The sequence below is a fragment of the Leuresthes tenuis genome, unplaced genomic scaffold, assembly GCF_036924035.1.
Source record: "Leuresthes tenuis unplaced genomic scaffold, fLeuTen1.0.hap1 SCAF_16, whole genome shotgun sequence".
Classification (NCBI taxonomy): Eukaryota; Metazoa; Chordata; class Actinopteri; order Atheriniformes; family Atherinopsidae; genus Leuresthes; species Leuresthes tenuis.
The window spans coordinates 29,150,540-29,174,016 of NW_027325370.1; the positions used below are offsets into that span (position 1 = coordinate 29,150,540).

The window sequence follows — 23,477 nt, forward strand, 5'->3', positions numbered from 1 at the left end:
CCTGGCTCCGCTCATGCGCAGCTCAGAAATAAACAAGCATGAGCAACGCTAACTCTCGTCTTCTCCTTGTTAATTCACAGAGTTAGTACACGTATACCTTGGCTACGCAGTGCTCTCTAGCCTGTGTAACCCTTGCTGCTGGTCCAGATTTCCCCTAGGTTCACACATTTCTTAATCTTAATCTTAGGTACCCCTACATTACAGTAGCTCCCGGAATATGGTCGCTGCAGGCCCCGAGCCTGGTGGACATCAGCCCCTCCTGCCCTGGGTTGGCTCCCAGGTAGCGGGGATGCCTATTCAATTCAATTCAATTCAATTTTATTTATATAGCGCCAGATTACAACAATTGTCATCTCAAGGCACTTAAGTAATATAGTCCAATTCAAGCCAATTGGAATTCAATTCATTGTAATCTGGCTGCCCTCTCCGGGCGAGAGTAGCTCCCCCGGTGTATATCCCCATACCCCTCTCCCTTCTGTCTCCTGTACACAGCAGACACTCACACGAAGGGTTTTGGGGGCGTGTGTGTTCGGTGGGGTGTAGTGGATGGGGCCATGTAGGTGGTCCCCTTTGGTTGCACTCTGCAGTTCCCCGCCCCTGTTTTAATTACACCTTAGACATTACTACTTATCAAACACACTCACACATTAGGTCTTGGGGGGTGGTTACACTGAGTGGCATCTGGTGGGCGGGGCTCTTTGGGTATGTAGGCTGCCCAGAGGGCCGCGCTCCCAGTTCTACAAGTTTGGCTGCCCCTCAATTTTAATTGCTCACTATTAGAAAATACTGAAGACCCAGAAGGGTGAGGGGAGGGGTCTTCTTCCCACACCCCTGCTTCCTGGTTGCTGCTCGGGGCGGGAGGGGCCAAGAGGATTAATTAATTGTTCTGCTGGTTCGGGGTCTGTGGTGGCTGGGGGGCAGCTGGCCCCCTGGTGTGCCCGCTGCACTACACCCCAGCGGAGTCGAGGGAGGGAGGACGTGTGGATGTATGGGACGTGAAAGTGTGTGTGGTAATGATTGGGCCTGGGTCTGGGACTCGCTATCGCCTGGCCTGCCTGTGCTTCTCCCGATGGGGGGGCGGCGTTGCCTCTCCCCGCTGCTCGCGACTTCACCCACCTGTGGGCACGTCTTGACTCCCAGGGCACTTGGCCAGGGGCGCTGGGGCAGGCGCTGACCCACTGTGTGGCTGTCTGGGGCGCTTGGCCCTCCTGGGTATTGGGTGGGGCCTCTGCCTGGGGGTTTGGGGGCGCTCGGGCTCCTGGGGCCCGGGTCCAGTGCACGGCCTGTGTCTGGGCGGCTGGGGCCTGGCGGGGTCGGTGGGCTGTTGCCCCTGGCTCCCGGAGGGCCTCTGCCCTATGCTTATGGGGGCTCTGTCCGGGGGCTTCCTCTGCAGTCTTCTGGGTGGATGCATGGTTGTCCCTGTGGTGGGCTTCCTGGGTTCTGTGCTCCGTGGGGGTTGCTGGTGGCCTGGGTCTTGTGGCCCTCTCTGCCTGCTTCTGATTGCTTGGGGGAGCTGTGGATTGTGGCTCTGTACAATTATACACTCATAACTAAGCACGGTTATCATGTAGGTCCTGTGCCATGGGTGTTGCATGTTCACACACACACACATTTATTAGCCCAGTAGCATGCTCGCTAAGCAGTTGATGTATTATCATGTCGTCTCAGGTCATCTATATCCACAGCTGTGTTGTATGCGATTGCCGCTTCTTGTGCTTGTTTTTGTTTGTTTGTGTGTTTGTTTTTTCTCTGCTTGTCTGCTTTCAGGTGCTCCTGGTGGCGCTAAGGCTGGATTCCCCTCAGAGGCCATGGATTGTTGTCTGTTTTGTTTTTTACAGGTGTAGCAGCTGGTTGTCTGGTTTTTGTTTCTATTTTTGTTCTGTTTCCTCTTCTTTCCTCTTCTTCTTTCTTTGTCCCCCGGTCCGGTTCAGTTCTATTACATGTTATATATTGTAAACAGAAATAAATAAATGGGCATCAAGGGGAGCTTTACATTTATAAAACTTCCCTTGGCAAAGCAAATCTGTTTGGCATCAAAGGTATTCAGACTACAATTCTGCTGCCATAATGCTGAACAGGACAAGGGGGATAAAAGAAAAAAAAAAAGGTACCCCTACATTAGCTTGGCTCACATCAAGCCCCTACATGACCCTGTAGATATAAATGATGAATTTAGAAATTACAATATAAAAATGTACACATTAGACCATGCCCTAAATTTTGAAGATATTCAAAAATTCTATTAATCTGTTACATTTAACAAAGGAACAGTTTCATTTTCCTCAAGGCACCCTTTTCACCAGATAAAGTCTTCCATGCTCTCAATTGTATCCCATATAATAAAGCACCTGGATTAGATGGCATCTGTGCTGAGTTCTTCAAACATTTTTGGTCTACCTTCTCTCTACTATTCATGAAAATAGTATTAGAATTTACAACGCTTTTAATATGAATACAGGAATAATTAGTAAAACTTCTACTAAAGTAAAACTTTCAATATTACAAAAAACTAAATTTCTTCAAGGATTTTTTTGATTAGGCAAATTGAATTTAGAATTTTTGACAACTGTCAAACCAAATTAAGTATCCCACTTCTGTCCATTAAGACCAAAAGATCAGGGCTATCAGTAGTGGTGGGAATACTGACGACCTGCGATGCGTCAAATAACATCCCCAAAATATGACTCTGCTACAAATCCATCCATCCATCCATCATCTGCTGCTTATCCGAGGATCGGGTCGCGGGGGCAGCAGCTTGAGCAGAGAAACCCAGACGTCCCTGTCCCCGGCCACTTCCTCCAGCTCTTCCGGGGGGACCCCGAGGCGTTCCCAGGCCAGCCGAGAGACATAGTCTCTCCAACGTGTCCTGGGTCTTCCCCGGGGTCTCCTCCCAGTGGGACGTGCCCGGAACACCTCCCCAGGGAGTTGTCCAGGGGGCATCCTAACCAGATGCCCGAGCCACCTCATCTGACTCCTCTCAATGCGGAGGAGCAGCGGTTCTACTCCGAGCCCCTCCCGGATGACTGACCTTCTCACCCTATCTCTAAGGGAGAGCCCAGACACCCTGCGGAGGAAACCCATTTCAGCCGCTTGTATTCGCAATCTCGTTCTTTCAGTTACTACCCACAGCTCATGACCATAGGTGAGGATGGGAACATAGATTGACCAGTAAATAGAGAGCTTCGCCTTCTGGCTCAGCTCCTTCTTCACAACGACGGGTCGGTGCAGAGCCCTCAACACTGCAGACGCCGCACCGATCCGCCCGTCAATCTCACGTTCCATTCGTCCCTCACTGTGAACAAGACCCCGAGATACTTGAACTCCTCCACTTGGGGAAGGATCTCGTTCCCGACCCGGAGAGAGCATTCCACCCTCTTGCGGCTGAGAACCATAGTCTCGGATTTGGAGGCGTTGATTCTCATCCCAGCCGCTATCCAATTTAGTTTTATTTTTGTTGCACTAAATCACAACAAATGTCAAGGCACTTAAGTCCAATTGAATTCAATCAATTCTAATACAATTGTGGAATTAACAGATTGCATCGCAACTTCTCTTTGATCCAATTACCCATCCAGAGCATGTGCGAGGTGATGGAAGGAAAAAACTCCCTTTTGAGAGGCACCATAACACCAGGCCAAGGATACATGCTGAGAAAGGGGAACACAAGTTAATGACAACAATAATGTCATATGTACATGAAAAGTAAAAGAACAGAGAGAGGATAGGTGCATCATGGGAGGTCTTGTAGCAGTCTTGGCCTATTGCAGAATAACTATGGAATGTTTCAGGGTCACCTGAGCCATCCCCAACTATAAGCTTTATCAAAAAGTTTGTTTTTTATTAAACTTTTTATTTCTATTAAACTTCAACAAGGCATTTAGATTGACATTACTGTATACTATGCCACGGAGTATCAGAAGAGAATCTAAAGCTAAAATAAATATATAGTAATAATAGAATAAATAGATAATACAATAATAGGCAAGTGACAAGTGCTTACAAGAGTCACTTCCCTCTGGGAAGAAAAAAAAACAAAACATACTAATCACCTATACATAATTGTATGGAAATAATCATGATAAAATGATTATTAGTAATAGCATTAGCGGTGTATTGGATTGCCACAGGCATGTACGTCTATAAGTACATTACAGTATAAGTATAGGAAGAGCTAACACTCAACAAAAACTAGTGGAGTGGTGCAGAATGTCAGGAGAGCTCGTATGCAAGATGACTCAAGTTCCTACCCGAATGTTGTTACATACTTTGTCCAGGTTTTCCAGTGGCTAACACACTTGTCTTGTTCAAGTCTAAGGGCACATGTTAGTTTCTCGATTGTGAAAATATCTTGAACCACATTAACCCAGTCCTCAATTGCAGGGGATTTTGTTGTTAATCAGCAACAGAAATCGAGTACAGTCTTAAATCTACATACAAGATACAAGAAGTAGAAACGCAACTGGAACCATGTATTCAAAATCTAATAGCCAGTTTGATTTCCTCCCAGTATTTTTGTAAGAACTGGACAATTCTAAGAAGACAGAAATGGTTAGCTTCAATTGCTCCACAGGATATCTAGTGTCATGTGTCTCTTCCTTAGGCACCTTTGTCTTGGTGTTTTAAAGAACCTTATTATATTCTTCTACCCAAATTCCCTCCATGTCAGGAAAAGAGTAATTTTTCCATTGTTGTAGAATTTATTTATATATAATTTATATATATATATATATATATATATATATATATATATATATATATATATATATATATATATATATGTATATATTAAATCATCTGGGAACACACTGCACAATTTCGATATGTTTCTTTGTCTTGAGTCTGAATTATACTCCGTCAGGAAAATCTTCAGTATCCCTGAATTGGTCTTATCCAATTAGTTGTTTCTTATAGTTCTTACCAGATAGCACCCAAAAAAGTCTATTGAAGTATTTGTAAACCGTAACTATTCTTAAGATCCTGAAATCATCTTTATGTACCCCCCTCGTATTGGTCACTGTATTTCATAAGCCCCTTGTTTGAATTGAGCTTCTGTATTGTTGGGTAAGAAATCAGTCTTATCCAACAATGTTAGTTCTATTTTCTCTAACCGCCACCCCATGCCAAAACCCTATTGCCATCTATCCATGGATTGTCGTCAAAACTCAGTTAGCCTGATATCTCCTATGATTGCTTACAAAGAGATAACACTTGATATGTAACGTGCCATTTCCTTCCACTTTGCTTTGCAAGACGGGTTACATATATTGACCAGGGGCCTCATGTACAAATCATATTTAAATTAGCCCTGCACCTGCAAATCCTCTCTATGCATGATCAGAAAATAAAGAAAAAAGAATGAGTAAGACGGAAAAAGCATAACTTAACGGAAAGCGAGATGGAGGTGCTACTTTCTGAAGTGGAGACCCGCAAAAATGTGCTCTTTGGCACGCTGTCCTACGATATAAGCAGCAAACGTAAGAGGAATGGGTGGGAGAGCTTGAGTGTGGTCTTTAATGCTGTGGGGTCTGAGAAGCGCACACAAGCAGAGGTGAAAAATAAGTGGTCCGATTTTAAGGTGGATGCGAAGTGGAGACTGGCTGCCCTCCGCCAAAGTGTGGCCAAAACAGGCAGGCTGTTTGAACAGAGAGTCGGCACAACTATGGGTGACACTGCTCTCTCAGGGGTGGTGGGTGTGGGAGTGTGGGTGACTCTGATTACCTCCAAGGTAAATACCTATATTTGTGTAACTCACAACAAACGTGTTCATACAATAATCTAGAGCAGAAGTGCGCCGGGGAAAAGGAGAGGCTGATTATGACATTTCACACTTTACACACGGGGTTATTAACATTTGCACACAGAGATGATCAGGGGCTTGTTAGAAAGATCTTAAGCTGTTGTTTAACCAGCAAAAAACAGCAAGTTACTAACTTTAATCACCAACTATGATGCTGTGAAGACGGGATAGAAATAGGGGGCGCACATTGCTCAATGCACGTCACGGGGAATAATATTAGGAAAATTACTTGAATAAAGTTACTTACCAAGAAGCCACCCGTCTCACACAGCGCCAGCTTGTAGTCTGTTCCCAACAATTCTGTTACTGAATGTATGAATCGTGCGTTGAACCAGGCCACCTCCACAAAGCATTTGCGCATCACATACGCATCTGTACATTGATGGAATGAAAATGTTTTATAGCACTGTGTGGGCAGTCGATAGCTCCGATTACATTAGGAAAACCGGCTCTCGCTTCAAATTGCGTTTCAATGTTGGCCTGTTCAACTGCATTGTGGGAATTTGATGTACCTGCTGAGATGCAGATAATTCCTTCCCACTTGGCTGGCATGGCTCGGCTCAGGGTCCCAATCGGTTGGCCAGTTCCCTCTGGAATGCTCTGGTTGCTTAAAACCCCGTGTGCACGTCACCTGTGGCACAAGCAGCGCATGGCTCCTCGCTGTATTGCGTTCCAGCGCCGGCAGCAGCTCTGCGCACAGTTTCAGGAGGATTGCCCTCAAAACGGCTGATGAGCCAGTTGTCATCATGTGCCAGCAAATCCTCTTAACACACGCTCTCTTTCAATTGCACCATTTCAATGTCTTCCAATACCGCTAAAGCAGCCATTGTTTTTAATAGTATTCATTGCACCACTTTGCGCATGCTTTTATATCCACTCATGTAATTGTAGACACGTGTGTTAATTGTTCATGTGTCCCAAATGTGCACATCACTCATTCTAAGGACAAATTGTGTTCACATTTATTTATTTTAACAGTTTTCTAACATCACCCTTAAGTGTCGCCAAAGAATCAATAGCTGTAGAAGCTGTAGCAGCCCTGAAGTTGGCGTGAGGCACTGCACATTTCCACGGTCATTTCGCTCTTGATACATCTGATCGTTGACGTGAAAAAATGTGTACGCCACTTTTTTGTGCATACGTACCCTTTGTACATGAGGCCCCAGTTGCAGAGAAAGTTCTGAAAGTGGAAAGTTTGACAGCCAACACATGAAAGAATTGTTTGCCTAGGTAAGTAATAATTCATATATATGTATACACAAATGCATTTATTTAAACCTTCCTCAACTCCAGCCTGTCACATTTCAGTTTTTTTTGATAATTTTTTTTTACTTGGTGCTGCTAAGAGAGAGACATGCTAGCGATGCTACTAGCATCTGGGACAGCTGTGTGTGTGCGTGTTTGTGGGGGGGTGTTTATTTTTTTTGGAAAAAAAAAAACAAATCTTATGTTGTATTAACCTTGCATGCTAGTGAGATATGCTAGCAAGTACTCGCGAGGGGGACATACTTATGTTGTATTAACCTAAACTATTTCTCTTTTTACCAGAAATTCATCCAAAAATAACCAAAATATAGTACTGTCCCATGCCAACATATGTGTATGCACCTCAAAAATACACGGTAAGTTGTTAATATTTTTGTCATTGTGTATCTGTTATCTAGTTGGCATGTAGCATTGTACATGCCAACATGAGTTTATTCAGCCTCGTTTTTTCCCTGGCCTGTATTTGAGGAAATGTGGTATATTTATTTATTATTTACTAATGTTTTTTATTTTGTTTTTCTCTTGTCTTTCAGTGAGGTGTATGTGGCAGTGCAAGCATTGTGTTGCCAGAGAGAGTAGTAGGTACAAATTACTTAAACATTATAAACTACATCATCATTATGGAAGAAACCAACATTTTCTGTGCATATATATATAAATTGTCCATGCACATTCAAGACATGACTGTCTGTGGACTCAACACCCATGTCTATAAAGCTCATTCATCTCAGGTTGCGGGTCGTGGCAGAAGGCATGGTCAAAGCGGTCGGGATCGTGGCAATAGGCCTGGTCAAAGCGTTCGGGGTTGTGGCTGGAACCACAGTCGGGGTCGTGGCAGCAAATGGCTGAGGCAGGACCTCGGCGGCAGCGGCGTGCTGCGTGGCAGCAGGATGCTGCGGCAGGGCGACCTCGGCGGCAGCGGCGTGCTGCATAGCGGTAGGGGGCTGGGGCAGGACCACCTCGGCGGCAGCAGTGTGCTGCGTGGTGGCAGCGGGCGGCTGCGGCAGGACGGCAAGGATCGGTGGTGGAAGGTAGGACTCAGATGCAGACTTCTCAAATCAAAAAGGTTTATTCCAAAAGGCAAAAACACACAACAGGCAAAAACAGAAAGCGTGGCTGAGCCGGATTATCATAGATACTTGACCATAAAAATAAAACAAGACTGTGACTAAATAACAAAACTATGACTATGGTTAACAAAAATGCAACAGGCTTGGTCGTGGTAACAGGCATGGTCGTGGCAACGGGCTTGGTCGAAACAGTCGTGGTTGCGGCAAAAGGCTTGGTCAAAGCGGTCGGGGTCGTGGCAGAAGGCATGGTCAAAGCGTTCGGGGTCGTGGCAGCAAATGGCTGAGGCAGGACCCCGGCGGCAGCGGCGTGCTGCGTGGCGGCAGGATGCTGCGGCAGGGCGACCTCGGCGGCAGCGACGTGCTGCGTGGCGGCAGGATGCTGCGGCAGGGCGACCTCGGCGGCAGCGACGTGCTGCGTGGCGGCAGGGGGCTGCGGCAGGACGACCTTGGCGGCAGCAGTGTGCTGCGTGGTGGCAGCGGCAGGACGGCAAGGATCGGTGGTGGAAGGTAGGACTCAGATGCAGACTTCTCAAATCAAAAAGGTTTATTCCAAAAGGCAAAAACACACAACAGGCAAAAACAGAAAGCGCGGCTGAGCCGGATTATCAAAGATACTTGACCATAAAAATAAAACAAGACTGTGACTAAATAACAAAACTATGACTATGGTTAACAAAAATGCAAGACTATGAGGCATAACCAGACGTAACGTTCGTGGCGTGAGCGTGGAAGGGAAAGTGAGGATTCTGCAAATACTGTGACTGAACCTGGAAACTAAATGCTGTGGGGAAGTGATTGGTGACGATGTGCAGCTGTGAACCGGAAAGCAGGTGACATGAGTGAACCTAACGTGACAGGGGAAAAAAAACATGACCTGAAACATACCAAAAAACCTGAAAACATGAAGATCAAACATAAAAAGTAACAGAACCTGAAACATAACAATAATCAAAACATAAACTGTGACAGCCTTCTGTACATCCCCATCGTCAGTGTTGAGGAACACTACTGAAGAGGATGGGCAGTGTTCACATACATATATTTTCAGTCTCTCACACATATACATTCTCCTTTCACACACATACATTCTCTTTTCACATGAATACATTCTCCTTTCACGTACATATATATTTTCACTCTCACGTAAATACATTCTCCGTTCACATACATATATTTTCACTCTCACACACACATACATTCTCTTTTCACATGCTTATATTTTAATTCTCGTGCATACATACATTCTCCTTTCACACATATATTACCCTTTCTCAGGGACACAGGAAGTCAACCTCAAACCAGGAAATACATGTGCTTGCTCAGCTTAAACGAGCCAGATATTAAACAGCAAAACTTTACAGTGATGGTATCCAAACTTATCCTATTTTCCCAGTTTTTCATTTTGTGAGTAATTAGCAATGAAAATGACATAAGATTGTTTTTTAACAATGTCTTACAATGTGTTGAACGATTGCATGGAGAAGCTATAGATTATTTTGTTCATGGGAGGCTGTCTGGAGAACTTCGCAATCACATTCAAACCTTATCTGGATTTCTCTCAATCCCAAGATTTGTGGAAGATTCAAGAAATAGAGAAGCAATCAATACTTAACTTTCTGCTGAGTGCTTTTCAAACCAGACACTCTAAGCAAACAAGAGCGCTGTTTGAGAATAGATATGTCCTGTTGCCTCCATCTCTCCAGATTGGACATCAAGGCAGACCTCAATACAACATTTCACAAGAACAAATCTCTCATTTAGTATCACTTGGAATGAACTGGCAGAGTATTGCAACATGCTTAGGGGTAAGCTGTCGGACTCTCTACAGGCACAGGCAGCACCTCAGCATTCATTCACTGACATATGGAACACTGTCAAATGACAACTTAAACAGAGTTGTTGGTGAAATTCTTGGTCAAATGCCGGTGAACGATATGTGCATGGTAGTCTGAGGTCATGTGGGTTACGCATTCAAAGATGGCGTGTTAGACAAAGTCTCCAAGAAATCCACCCTCTTGGACGGTCCTTCAGAAGACGGCATGCGTCGGTGAATTTACAGTGTTCCAACCCCCGATCAATTATGGTGAGTAAATTACCAAGAAAACAACTTCTGAGTCTGAAGTCTTGGTAGAAAAAGCACTTAAATATTTTCTTTAAATTACAGTAAATGTAAAAAAAAGGTTATTATTTTTTTTTCTTATATTGTTAATGCCAAACCTTGGACAAGTGACATTTTACCCACAAATAATTTACTCTGATTTTAATTTGTTTTAGGCACATAGATGGAAACCACAAGCTTGTGAAATGGAGGATGGTGTTCCACGGCTGTGGGGATGGTTTCAGTCGAACAATCATCTACCTTGCTTGTCTCGACAACAACAGAGCCTCTAATGTTTTGTCACTATTCATTGCTGGTGTTCAGAACTTTGGATTACCGTCTAGGGTGAGATGTGATCATGGGTTGGAAAACACTGGTGTTGCTCGTTTCATGCTGCACAGAAGAGGATTAAATAGGCGTAGTGTTATTACTGGCAGGTCAGTGCATAATCAAAGAATCGAGAGATTGTGGGTGGAGCTCAGTCGAGTCGTATCATTTTATTTTGTTAAATCTTTTCAACTTTATGGAAGAGTATGGTGTATTAGATTCTCTAAATGAACTCCATTTATTTTGTCTTCATTATATTTATTTGCCACGAATTCGGAAGGCAGCCACTGAATTTCAAAACCAGTGGAATAACCATGGTCTTTCAACACAAGGTGGGCAAACTCCTCTTCAGCTGTGGCAAAGGGGCATAGTCAACAATGCAGGAATCCATAACCCAACTATGAATGGTATTTTTTTACATAGACAGTGACTTTGGTACAAATAACACATCACTCTCTGAGTTACAGACAAACAATGTTGTTGTAGTTCCATCAATTAACATTACAGTCAAACTTTCGATCCATTTGAAGATGATGTAAATCATGGCATAAATTTATTTTGCAACCTTGTGGATTTCCTCGAGAGGCAATCTTAAAATCATAGCACCAGGGTCCACAAAAATAAAGAAAACCCCTCTCAACAGATATTTTATGATTTGAGGAAGACTAAGGACACATTCACATCAACAGAAAAGGTTCACACAAAATATTTACTTACTGTAGTTGTGTAATGCAAAGCAAAATGAGGAACTCCCTGCCAATCTTTGTGACAGTACAGCACTACACATTGTCATAGTTTTAGCTCATAGTTGTCGTTTTCTTCCTTTTTATAGATGTGGGTATTAAGACATTCATAAACGTGATTCTGTAACCTAAAACTGTCATGTTTTCATTTTACAGCCATGTTTCTTACTTTAAATGTTCAAATAAATTGTGACCAAAAAACTGAAACTTGTATGACACTGAATTTTATTGTTTTCAGCTCTGGAGAACTCAATAAATTTATTGAACTATTAAAATTCTAACAACTTGTTTTTGTTGACTTGGATGACTCAACTGACAACATCAGTGGATCTCTGAAATGTCAGGAGGAGAATGACGCAATACAAAAGCATCTCAACAGAGAGCAGAAGAAAAAAAAATAATTCACATTGCACATAAAGTACACTGACCCACTTGAACAAACTACACTTAAATAGTGTATGCTTAAACTGTAAAACAGTACAACAGTAAAAGATTTACATCTTGATTTTAAAAAAAAGTTTACAATGTTTTGTATTCTTCTGAATTGCAGTTTACAATTCAGAAGACTATAAACCACTGACACTTATTCTAAAAACATTCCGTTATTTGAACTATGAAAGTGTAGAGCATCACCATGCATGAAGGGAAATAAAATTGTAAGCTTTACAAAATTTCTATTTGATTTTAGACTTCGATACAATTATATTAAACAACATTTAAGCATCACTTATGAGAACTTTGAGGTTTTCCAGATTGGTAAAGGCCCCACTTTCATTTAACAAACATAATATCAGTGTGTACATCAATTTTAGAAAATAATGCTTTAACAAGGGCATTTTAATTGTGATCAAGGTTTATGTCAGGTCATTCAGTGAATCACCTTTAGCTTGCTTAGCCAGACAGAAAAATTCGGTAAACTCTCATAATTTTGTAAAGAACAAAAATACTTAAGGCAACTTGAAATGTCTGATAAATGGTCTATGCCAACACAAATAATAAATGTAAACTAAAATAAATAGTGAGAAGAAAATGAAGTATAAAATCAGTTACATAAACACTGATAAAAGCTGGTAGGAAGTGGTAAACAATACTGTAGAAATCGCAACAATTTACCAATGAACTTACATATAAATGGTTTCAAGATGGCTAGCAACCTAGTCCAGTATAGAAATACAAAGCTAACTTTCAAACCCATTTTAAATTTACTTCATAATAGGTCTCTGCACTGCCTTCATTGAACGTAAAGACTATCACGACATCTACACCAAGAGCACTGTTCTGGGATTAGCTAAGTGCTCAATGCTGAGAGGTATGCCTGTACACAAATTAAGCTAAGCCAAAACCATGGGTATTGCCCAATGCAAAGTCCATGTGTTCCTGAAAGTTTCTATAAGAGGTATACAGTGGTAGCTTTAAGCAGTTGATGCAGGTGTTTGCAATTGGCAGTTTAGAGGTGGTTCCTGCATCATACTCTTGGTGAAGAAATTCAATTGAAGGCTGAGGAGAGAAGCCAATTGGTGGAACAGTATTGGCTCCAGTGGCAAAGCTGAGAATTGTCCCCAGCTTCTGTGTTCCCTCTTGATCTAGAGAAAAAGCAATACATAAGAAATTAGATTTGTGTTATAAGTAGAAGTTGAAGTGAGAAGATATTTCAGTTCATAATAAAAATACTTCTACAGTCACCCTCTGAATCTGCTAGGTAGTCTCTCCAGAAAGGGACAACAACCTCTTCAGCATGCCGTCTGTTGCTGTCAACTGGAGAAAGTCGGATGGTAAAGAAGCTGTCAACCAGGTCAGCGGTGAGGGTTGCGGGAGACCAGCATAGCAGGGGATAAAAACTATTTGGGTGAGTTTGGATTTTGTCCAGCACACCAAGTGTTCTCAGTCCATCTGAAAATCACAAGTGTTTTTTTTTTTGGTGACTTTTAACAAAACAGTTTGTTTTTATATCTTCACATGTGGTGGATGAATCAAAGACACAATATCATAATCATAAAACTAGGGGTATATATTCACATGTATAGTATTTCAGGTTAGGTACAACAGTAATGGCACATGTTAAATTCAAAAATGTGATGGCACCTCGTAACCTGCCAAGGTAAACCCCAGCACACCTTATCAATTCATGTGGAGGGTAGGTATGGTCTAGCGTACCATACACTTTAAAGAGAAATGCCCCACAAAAAAACCCTGAACACAAGGCAGTCTTCATAGGAGAAGCAGAAACCCGAAGATAAAAGTGTACCTCTCAAAAGGACCTCGCACACTGTGGATCACTTGGAACATCAGGATGTCATCCACAAGCAGATTCTTGTCTTCCAACCTCCGCAGTGGTCTCAGGCAACCAGCATTGGCCAAATACTCCTCAAGTGGCTCTGTTGTTGCTCGCAGATCTTCAAATGATTTACACTCTGTGACCTTACAGCAGATGGAATAAACAAACTAAATTTGATGTGCTGTAATAACATGTCACCCTCTACACTAGTCACTAGTGAGAGACACATACACGACAGCTAATTCGTTAACAGAAAAAAAAACCCCAAAACATTACCCTTTTAATTTTTTCACAAAGGTCGCTATCCGCAACATCTTTCAAAAGTGGCTTAGCCATTTCTGGGCCTTCAACAAGGCAAAAGAAGACAGTTGGAGACAGGAAGGCTGCTGGACGACCACCGCGTATGAGGCTTACCGCGATGGCTCTGCCTGCAATGAAGTACCTGTCCTCTTTCATGGCTACAGAAAATAAAATTAATATACATTTGACATTGCATGCAACCAAAGACTAAACACAAACCTGTGCAATCATAGAAAATATGTATACTTTATATCACTAGATTAATTTGCATTCAGCATCTCAGTGACATCTCAGTGACAAGGGCCAGGTTAATTTTGCCTTCTTCTCCCTCAAACATTGGAGACTGGGGAAATGCTTCTATTAGAAGTCGTAGAAATTCTCTTCTTGGTCCACCCAAGTCCACAGCCTCCTCAGATACTCCCATGTCATCAGAAAACCTGACTGAAATAGTGTGATATGGATCGTATGTCCCTCGTTTAAAACCTCTTATGGCTCCATCCAGGACTGCGGAACGGTTAATGTTGAACTTGCATTTCTTTTGATGGTTTATTTTTGATGCAAGATCTTGCAAATGATGATGAGGTACCTGTGGTCATTCTGAAACAAACAAGATGCATGTAAGTTAGAGTCCACACACTAGTCTTGAGAGTATAATGTGTGTGTTAGTAGAGTAAGTATTTCATATTGTACAAAGTCACAAGGTTTGGATATGTAGTAGGGATGCACATTTTTTTTATGACCGACACTCATTAACCAATTAATGACCATTACCATTAAGACTTAAATGCTCTATTGAGTGTCTGTGACGTATTCAAAAAGTAGTGTGACAAAAAAAAAAAAAAAAGCTTTTTGCCTTAAGGGCTTTATCTTTATATGTGCAAATACCAGCATAAACAATAACAACAGAATATTAGGATTTTTCACATCATCAAACACCTGCAGCGCTGCTGAATGGAATAAAACAAGGAGAGAAAAAAAGAGCAGAACTGTACAGTAAACATCAAAAAGAGTGACGGACTGGCCATCGGGAGCACGGGAGGACAAAAAAATAAATAAAAAGATCAGCAGTAACACAGCAAAACTGCATGTTTACCTACCTAAAAAAAAATTGCATTTTGTACTCACCTTTCACTCTGCAGGCTTGCTGGGATAGCCTGGTTCAACTCCTCTTCATCGGAAGACATGTCAGACAGTGCAGCCAGCACAGAAAGGTAGTTGTCATAGTTTGCCGATTGTGTTGAGGTAGAGGGTAATGCAGAACAATGACTTGCTAGAACGCTGCTTCGGTAGGGTGAGCTTGGGCTAGTTTGCCAATTCAGGACCAGAGCTGGATCAACTGAAGTTGCTGATGAAGTAGAAGGCTGACTGGTGGAGGGGCAGCTTTCCAGTGAGCTTACAGGCAAGTGACTAGAAGAACTGCTTGCTGACATGCTGCTGTGGTTGAAGGACATAGTGCCTTGGTGTGTCAAGACAGGCGTTTGAGTGCATAGTGCTTCACACCCCAGTGATGAGGCAGAAGGGTCAACTGCAGAAGTACAGTTTGATACAGAGGCAGTCGCTGAACATGGGTCTTGTCTTAGAGATGAGGAGCGCAGCTGCCTTGCTGAACCAGTATTTTCTTCACCATTGTTGTCTTCACTGCTGTAGCTTGCAATATCATCCTTGGAAAGAAAAAGAAAGTAAATAATTACTGTTCATTCTTTAAAAGTGAAAAATCTCCCATAAAGCAGTGTTTGCCAAACCTGGGATTATTGTCATGTGTGATGTCCTGCAGGTTCTTTCAGATGTGATGCAACATACCAAAATTGGCTTTGATGGTCTGATGTACAGGGCTTTTGATTTATATACTTTAAGGATGAGAACTGCATCCAGCTCCTGTCCAACACGCAGTTTTGGCAAAATCAGTCTGTTGCCACATGCCATCAGAAATTCTAGGCTGAGAAACAGTGGATAAAATCGCAAAAGGTAGAAAAAAATACTTTTTTGAAGAGAACATAATGCACAAGACACACTGAAACTGATATGTCCATTTACCATTTGTCTTTTAAGATAGACAGTAAACCAGCAGCCAGAAAAAAATAATGAGAAATTTAAGCAATGACACAAAATTAAATGTATTAGTATGAACAATGGGCTTGTGCAGTTTAAGTTTTGTCTGCTGTATATAAAATCTTATTTTATGACACTTTCACTACTGGAAATTCCAAGAGATGTACTTTAATTTTTTTCATTTGAGTAGAATCACTTCATCACAGTTTAGACTAGTGCACAGTTTGCTTACCTCACATCAGCAGGGATTTTTTCTCCAAAGGCATCCCTTATTTGTTCAATGACAGTTTCCTGATCCCAGGATTTATGGAATTCAGATCCAGAGCTTTGTGCGATGCTTGACGACAACACAGCTTGATGGCCTTGGAAGGAGGATGATATCTTTGTTTAAAGTAGCGTGATACGGAGTTTTGGTCCTGGAAAACCAAGCAGACATATTTGATATGTATTCATTCTTCATTGCATTCTGAGCACATTAACTCATAAAACATAACAAAATCTAATCTAACAAAATCTAATAAGTCCTAAAAGTTGGCAGTCAGTCATTTCATCATGCATGCGCTACAACTAGGGCGGGGTATCAAAAATGTTCGATTCAGTTGCTTGCCGGTGTTGTGCCGAAAAACGACTGCACCGTATAACTCTGGATTGGAACGGGTTACGTTGACCAAATTCCCCGTAAGTGCACTTGGTTTCCTATTCCGGCACAACACTGGCATGCAGCTCTCTGCAAGCAGGCATTTCTCGGCGTAACACCGTCACCAATACCTGAACAAAACCTTAGAAGAATAAGCTAGTCTGTGTGCAGCTGTGGACGGGTCAGCAGATAAGCATATTTTAGACACATAAAAAAAGTCAACCCTAGTAAAAATCAATATCAATTTAAGTGTAGGCCATATTAAGAATATGGGCACTACTTTGCCATGTCATCAGACAGTTTCTTTCTGACAGGAATAGAACTCTCTCCAGCACCAGACTCCTTTAACAAAAACAGAAGTTTAACCTTGCAGAACACAAGAAATGTCGGTCTAGTGCTGCCTCAATCAGTTCGGTTGTGTGAAAACGGTAAATCCAAATTAACCCGTTCAAACACCGAAATCACAAAATACAATCATTTAATTTATTAATGGAGGTAGCAGAAACGTTAGTTCAGTAGTGTATAGCCAAGCTTGGATGCTTGTACTTCCACATCTTTTCGTAGTTAAATCTGACTGTATACTTACCTTTTTCTTGAACGGGAGTTCCAAGTGCCAAAATGTGTCCGAGTCTGATATCGCAAAGACTGCCGTGTTTCTCCACTTTGGCCTTGTGTACCGTTACCGTTAGCTGCTTGGCCCGCTTGGGAGTTGCCTGGTCTGAAAAGTTGTCTTATTAAATTTTCCACCGTGCTGTGATTAAATGTTGGTGGAGAACCTGTCACATGGCGCTCAAGGGCAGAAGACAAGGATGTGACGGTTTCCGAGGTTGATAAAATGTTCCTTAAGACTTAAGACAGAACACGAGAATCATTCTCACCCTCCATGCTGATAGTGACCTGAGCATGACCCGGGTTTGCTTCTCAGCCAATCACAGCGCAGTAAATATTTGACACACCCGGACACACCCAGTGTAGGTTTTTTTTTGTTTTGTTTTTTAAACTTTATTTTAACATAGAACAATACAGGAGCAATGACATACTCAAACATAAATATAATTATCTTACACTTCAAAGTAAATTCACATCGTTGAAATTTCAAACTGACAAACTTATTTTGGTAGTGTATAACATATCAAAACCAAACATACAACAGATATAAAATTAAGGAAAAAAGAAAGAAGAATAAAATAGATAAGAAATAAAAAGTCAATCCATATTAGTTAAATACAAGGAGTTTAGGACATGTTCAATTCTGCTATAAATGTGTACGGTTTATTTGCATGTGGATTATTTTTGTAACAAGGACAGTCCATTCTTAAGAGCAAGCCATGAGAGGGGCGGTTTGGCATACCGACGCTTGTGTAGCCTATATAATGATTTGTAATAATAATCAGATTATTCACCAAACTATTCTTATCTTTGAGGATTACTCCCATTTGAATATTATGAAAGGACCAGGGGTCAATGTTTCCAGAGATCAGTTCAGTAATTTATTTGGTAGCTGGTAGAAATTTATAGGTGAACAAAAGGTGGTGGATGATTTCCTGTACAAAATAAAAGAAAACAGCAAGGTAAGAACATCGGGTGGTTTCCTTGTGGAGGGAAAAGAGAGCGGGCTGAGGTTTGAGGGTGGGCTTTCATAACCTCAGGAGGCACGGTGTGGTCCAGACAGGGTGGAGTCTCATGTGATTTTTAACAATGTGACAGCACTTTACAAAAGGGTGAAAATTTAAAGGAAAGCCCATTAAAAAATGTGTAACCAGCCTAGAAGTAGACCTGGCATCCTGTAGAACTTGCCTGAGCCACTATGAAACTATTTTCATGAAAGTAATGCAGTTACAATGTTGAGTGGTTTCAAGCACTTTTCAAGGATATCAACCCTGATTTATGCTTTAAAATGTGTTTCAAAGGTGCAGATTGTTTGATACCCTTTCCAAATACCATACAGAATATTGAATGCAATACATTGTAATCTGTCAACAATTAAAGTTTTACGTGTGATGTTTACAGAGTAATACACTATTTATTAAAGGATTTCCATATTTCTTTTCTCTAATGCCACCTTCATTTGAATTGAAAAAAAAAAAAAACTTTCATTACAAACAAAACAAATAACTTTATTCAACACCAGTGAGGATAAATTAGGTATAGATAATAGTAAGAAACTCTTTAATTGTATGTAAACATATCATGTCTTGCATTGAGTTTCTTGTATACTGAAGTTGTGTCAGCGGGTAATGGAGCTCTCAGGTCACACAGATCATCCTGATGCATGTTCTGTGGATACTGAGGCTTCCCGATGCTGCTGGCTGTTGTCTTTCAGGCTTTTGCTTGACTGAAGCAACAACAATAACTTCCTCCTCTGATGGTTTCTCATACTGCGAAGAGCGTCTGGCTGGGTCCAGGAAAACTACAGTATTATCAGGTCACCCTGATTATCTGTAAAATATGGCAGAATCATTGTTACCTTTATTACACGGTCATGATTGATCAGTTTGTTTATGTTTATGCATTTAGCAGACGCTAAACCATACATACACATTACCACTGCAGTTGTGTAATTCTTGGATCTATCTTGTTATGGCATTCTATGCATTTCATTTCTAGGTCATCTGACCATCATTAATTACATTTCAATACTTTGTTTAAGTGTCCTTCTGTAAGAATCATTCTTTGTTGCTGTGGCATTTGGAAAGATTTCTTAGGATATTTATTTTAGTGTAGGCATGTGAATTATTATCTTAATGTGGATTATCGTAAGCACTCAAAACACTTTTCCTGTTCTATTTGAACATGGTCGTGTTCTCTGTTTCTTTGAATTTTCTCAGTAGTTGCACCTACCATGCTTTTATGTAGAACCACAGGATTACACTGGAAGGCCTCAGTAGTGATGGCTCAACTTCTCCACATTACCCCAAGACTGCCCTGGAGACAGGACTGACACTTAGCCTGAAAACCACATTAGAGAGAGAGAATTCCAACACTGAATTAGACTGCATTATTTTAAGTGAATAAACAGGCAACTGATACAAACACACAAATGAAGGAATATTCTAGAACCGCACGATATCAGTAAAATGCGTGATGTGCGATCACACTGTTAAATATTGCGATGACAATATGACTTGCGATGAATAAGAAAATATTTAAGTTTGCATATGCAGTTCCTGTCTCTTTCAGATTTTTCAGCTTTAATAGATTCCCTGCTTTTAGGTACACACAAACACTGAATAGCTGATGGTAATTTAATAAAAAAAAAAAAAAAAAAAGGGAAAATAATATTCTTGTGCATGCTTTTATTGAACAAAACCCACCTAACATTAATTTTCACGTGTATCTATTGGAAAAATAAATTCAAGTTTACTTTCCCTGCTCTCAACAAAAACAAAACTCGACCTGGCCCAGCCCGGACTCCACCGTCGTCATGCACTTTTCATACAGATTTGGAATAGCAACATTAGAAAAATAATTCCGTTATGGCAACTCATAACGTTGATCAAGTTTGTGAACCAGACTCAGAACTCCAGGTCTGGTCACGGTACACTTTTCATTCAAATAAGCTAACGTAGCTGCCACAGATGTTTATTTTCATCTATGAGACTACATTTATCTTCCAAAATGAAGCCATCCACCCCGCGTTTAATCTCCAAAAAGCTGCAGGTAAATGAATCGACTCGTGTTCTTCTACCAGTATGACGGTGAAGTTTTGACCACAGATCACCTCAGCAGACAGACTGAGCATCATGTCTCCCATCATGTCGAGCAAATGTGCAACATGCATTATATGGATAAACTGGCAGCACAACGGGGAACTAAATGGCTACTTTATTACACGAAAAAGCTTTAAAACTTGATGTTACCGGTGCTATAGTGAATTCTATCCTTATGGTTTTCTTTATAATAAAAGACAATGGGTATTTTACTTTTGTGAAAATGACTAGAAGTACATTTTGTTTTTGTTTGTTTGTTTATGTATTTAGCAGACGCTTTTATCCAAAGCGATTTACAAATCAAGATATAACAAGCTATACAAAAGCTAACAATAAACTACATAGAAGAAACCCAGTAGTCCGACTCTGTCAGAGGGGACAGAGTAGAGATAGGGTGCAGGCATAGAAGGAAGAGCAGAAAGATAAAGTGCAGAGATAGAGGGGGTAGGGAAGTACAAGGTAAGTGCTGGGATAGGAGATGCTCTCTGAAGAGCTGGGTTTTCAGGAGCTTCTTGAAGATAGACAGGGACGCCCCTGTTCTGGTAGCGCTCGGTAGGTCATTCCACCATCGTGGGACGACACATGAACAGAGTTTGGATTGTCTTAGGCGTGGTGTAGGAGCTGCTAGACGACAATCCTGGGACCAACGGAGGGACCCAGTTGGGATATAAGCCTTTGCAAGAGCATTCAAGTAGATGGAGCCGTTCCATTAAGCACTTTGTAGCTAACATCAGGGACTTGAATCTGATGCGGGCGGCTAAGGGCAGCCAGAGGAGTTCAATGAACAGAGGGGTGACATGTGTTCTTTTAGGCTGATCCAAGACCAGACGCGCCGCCGCGTTCTGGACCATCTGCAGAGGTTTCACAGCAAAGGCTGGAGACCAGTTAGGAGAGCATTGTAGTAGTCAAGGCAGGAGATGACTATGGCCTGCACCAGGTGCTGGGTGGCATGTTGGGTCAGGTATGGTCTGATCTTTCTTATGTTTAGTAATGCAAAGCGGCATGAACGAGCAACCGAGGTAACGTGATCTTTGAAGGTTAGTTCATCAATCATGACACCCAAGTTTCTAGCAACCTTTGATGGAGCAAGAGATAGGGATTCAGTTTGGATGCAGATGCTGTGGTGTATGGTTGGTTTGGCTGGGAAGACAAGCAGTTCAGTTTTTGGGAGGTTAAGTTGGAGGTGATGGGCTTTCATCATGTTGATATGTCAGAGAGACAGTCTGAGATTCGGGCTGAGACCGTATGGTCGTCAGGTGGGAATGACAGATAGAGCTGGGTATCATCAGCATAACATTGGTATGAGAAGCCGTGTGATCGGATGATCTGTCCCAGTGAGTTGGTGTATATGGCAAAGAGAAGAGGTCCCAGTACTGAACCTTGAGGGACCCCTGTGGCGAGGTGGTGCGCTGCAGAAGTGTGACCAAGCCAGGATACCTTGAAAGAGCGACCAGTGAGGTATGATTCAAACCAGGAGTGTGCTCTCCCTGTGATGCCCATGCTTGAGAGTATGGACAAAAGGATACTGTGGTTGACAGTGTCAAATGCAACCGATAAGTCGAGCAGGATAAGTACAGAGGACTTAGCTATCGCTCTGGCTTCTTTTAAGGCTTCTGTCACAGCCAACAGAGCCGTTTCGGTGGAGTGTCCACTTTTAAACCCAGATTGGTTTGGGTCAAGGAGGTTGTTACATTACATTACATTACATTACTCATTATGACTGGCTTGGGTAGGAACAAAACATTAAACAGCTGTTATGTTAACTGCCGGACAAGCCAGCACACAGTGTCCTAGCGAACTTATGCCATTACAGACCAGCTTTTGCTATGTGTTTATCGTGAACGGTCACATCGCGATGACGATGAAAAATGTATTAATCGTACAGGCCTACACAACATGAGGCAAATGTATCTTTATTTATCTGTCCATTGTTCAGACAAACAGAAGCACATGGCTAATCATTATGCAGAATGACATCATCGAAGAGTTCACTTAGTCAAATGTCATACAAATGTAATAAAGGTTTCAAGTCCTGCATTCCTCATAAAATGTGCCTCAGGTGTTATCACTGTTTATAAAGCTAACAGACTAATAAAATATAAAATCTTTTGACTAACTTACAGGAGGCTGTTTTAGTGTGTTGTGCCATTTATATCCATGGGCTAACGGTTTAGCTGTCTGCCATGCTAAGCATAGTAACTTACCTTAGCTCCAGCATTAAATTATATAATTTATATAGCTCTATCGTTCATATCATGTACATGTAACTTAAAACTCATACAGACATTTTACACACCACCTCGTGCTCCTTTAGCTGTCCATCAGTAACATTTTTAAATGTCATCGGTCCAGCGATGCTAAATTAGCCCGGTTAGCCGTGGACAGCGCTGATGCTAGTTTAACATGAAACATAAACAGTAAAGCAACATAAGAAAGGGCAAAACTTACAGCTTCCAAGTTTGAAGTGAGCATCAATCAGTCCTTGGTTTTCATTAAACCTTCTTTGAACTGCCACAGGAAAGCAGCCTGCAGTAGTTTTCACACACGTCAGAGTTTTCCAGTTGTTGAGGGGCTATTTCCATCTAAAATTAAGTGAATACACTCAGCTCCCCTGTTCTCTGAGGCAGGGGGCTCTATTAAGCCGACTTAAGAGTTTCAGTGATTAGCTATCAGTTTCTACACAATGCTAGTAATGCCATCGCATACGCGAGAAACAATGGCGTCCTTTCACAAAAGTAGTCCCACCCAGTCCCTCCTGAACAGCCAATCACATCACACATACATGAGTTGCCTTCCTTTTCCTCTATACTTTCTCTCACACTCACATATATTCTCCTCTCACATACATATATTCTTCTCTTACACCCTTTGCTGACCAGTGACGACATGTTTAGCCGCATGTCCTCATTCAATCGCTGGTTGTCTAGATGGTGTCCAGCAAACAACGTGGGCTACATAGATAATTGGCAATCTTTCTGGAGAAAACCTGGTCTGATGAGGATAGACGGCATTCATCCCACTTTGGAATCAGGGTTATTAATCAGTCCTAGCCCCAAGATTAGTTTTAGCTCTTTTGAATCTCTGATTCTCAGTTTTTCCCACCCAAAGTGGAAATCACAAAAACCTCTTGTGTTTGTTGTTGTGTATCGTCCACCTGGCCCTTATTCTGAGTTTCTATCTGAATTCTCAGAGTTTTTATCACAGT

The 23,477-nt window shown here is 41.7% G+C and overlaps 1 protein-coding gene and 1 long non-coding RNA gene across 3 annotated transcripts; both read right to left on the reverse strand.

The window, feature by feature from the left end:
- Nucleotides 1–12,627: 12,627 nt before the first annotated feature.
- On the reverse strand, nucleotides 12,628–14,460 carry LOC140271912 (G2/M phase-specific E3 ubiquitin-protein ligase-like). The gene is made up of 5 exons (XM_072367213.1): nucleotides 13,853–14,460; nucleotides 13,547–13,719; nucleotides 13,384–13,391; nucleotides 12,985–13,191; nucleotides 12,628–12,884 (listed from the first exon to the last, which is right to left on the reverse strand). Exons 1-5 carry the CDS (start codon nucleotides 14,030–14,032, stop codon nucleotides 12,628–12,630), a joined length of 825 nt encoding a protein of 274 aa, XP_072223314.1. The 5' UTR covers nucleotides 14,033–14,460.
- Nucleotides 14,461–17,718: 3,258 nt separating this feature from the next.
- On the reverse strand, nucleotides 17,719–22,988 carry LOC140271989 (uncharacterized). 2 transcript variants are annotated; one of them, XR_011907877.1, is made up of 3 exons: nucleotides 22,721–22,988; nucleotides 19,404–19,487; nucleotides 17,719–19,001 (listed from the first exon to the last, which is right to left on the reverse strand). It is a non-coding gene; the product is annotated as an uncharacterized lncRNA (long non-coding RNA). The 2 variants fall into 2 exon arrangements; XR_011907876.1 differs by having other exon boundaries at nucleotides 19,404–19,511.
- Nucleotides 22,989–23,477: the final 489 nt, after the last annotated feature.

What these genes read in the sequence shown, in the direction of transcription:
- LOC140271912 (XM_072367213.1), bottom strand. Translation starts at nt 14,032, where the DNA reads ATGAAAGAGGACAGGTACTTCATTGCAGGCAGAGCCATCGCGGTAAGC. An exon ending in TTTGTGAAAAAATTAAAAGG is followed by an intron (nt 13,720 to 13,852) that starts GTAATGTTTTGG and finishes ATCTGCTGTAAG; the next exon opens with GTCACAGAGTGTAAATCATT. An exon ending in CTACCTAGCAGATTCAGAGG is followed by an intron (nt 12,885 to 12,984) that starts GTGACTGTAGAA and finishes CTTTTTCTCTAG; the next exon opens with ATCAAGAGGGAACACAGAAG.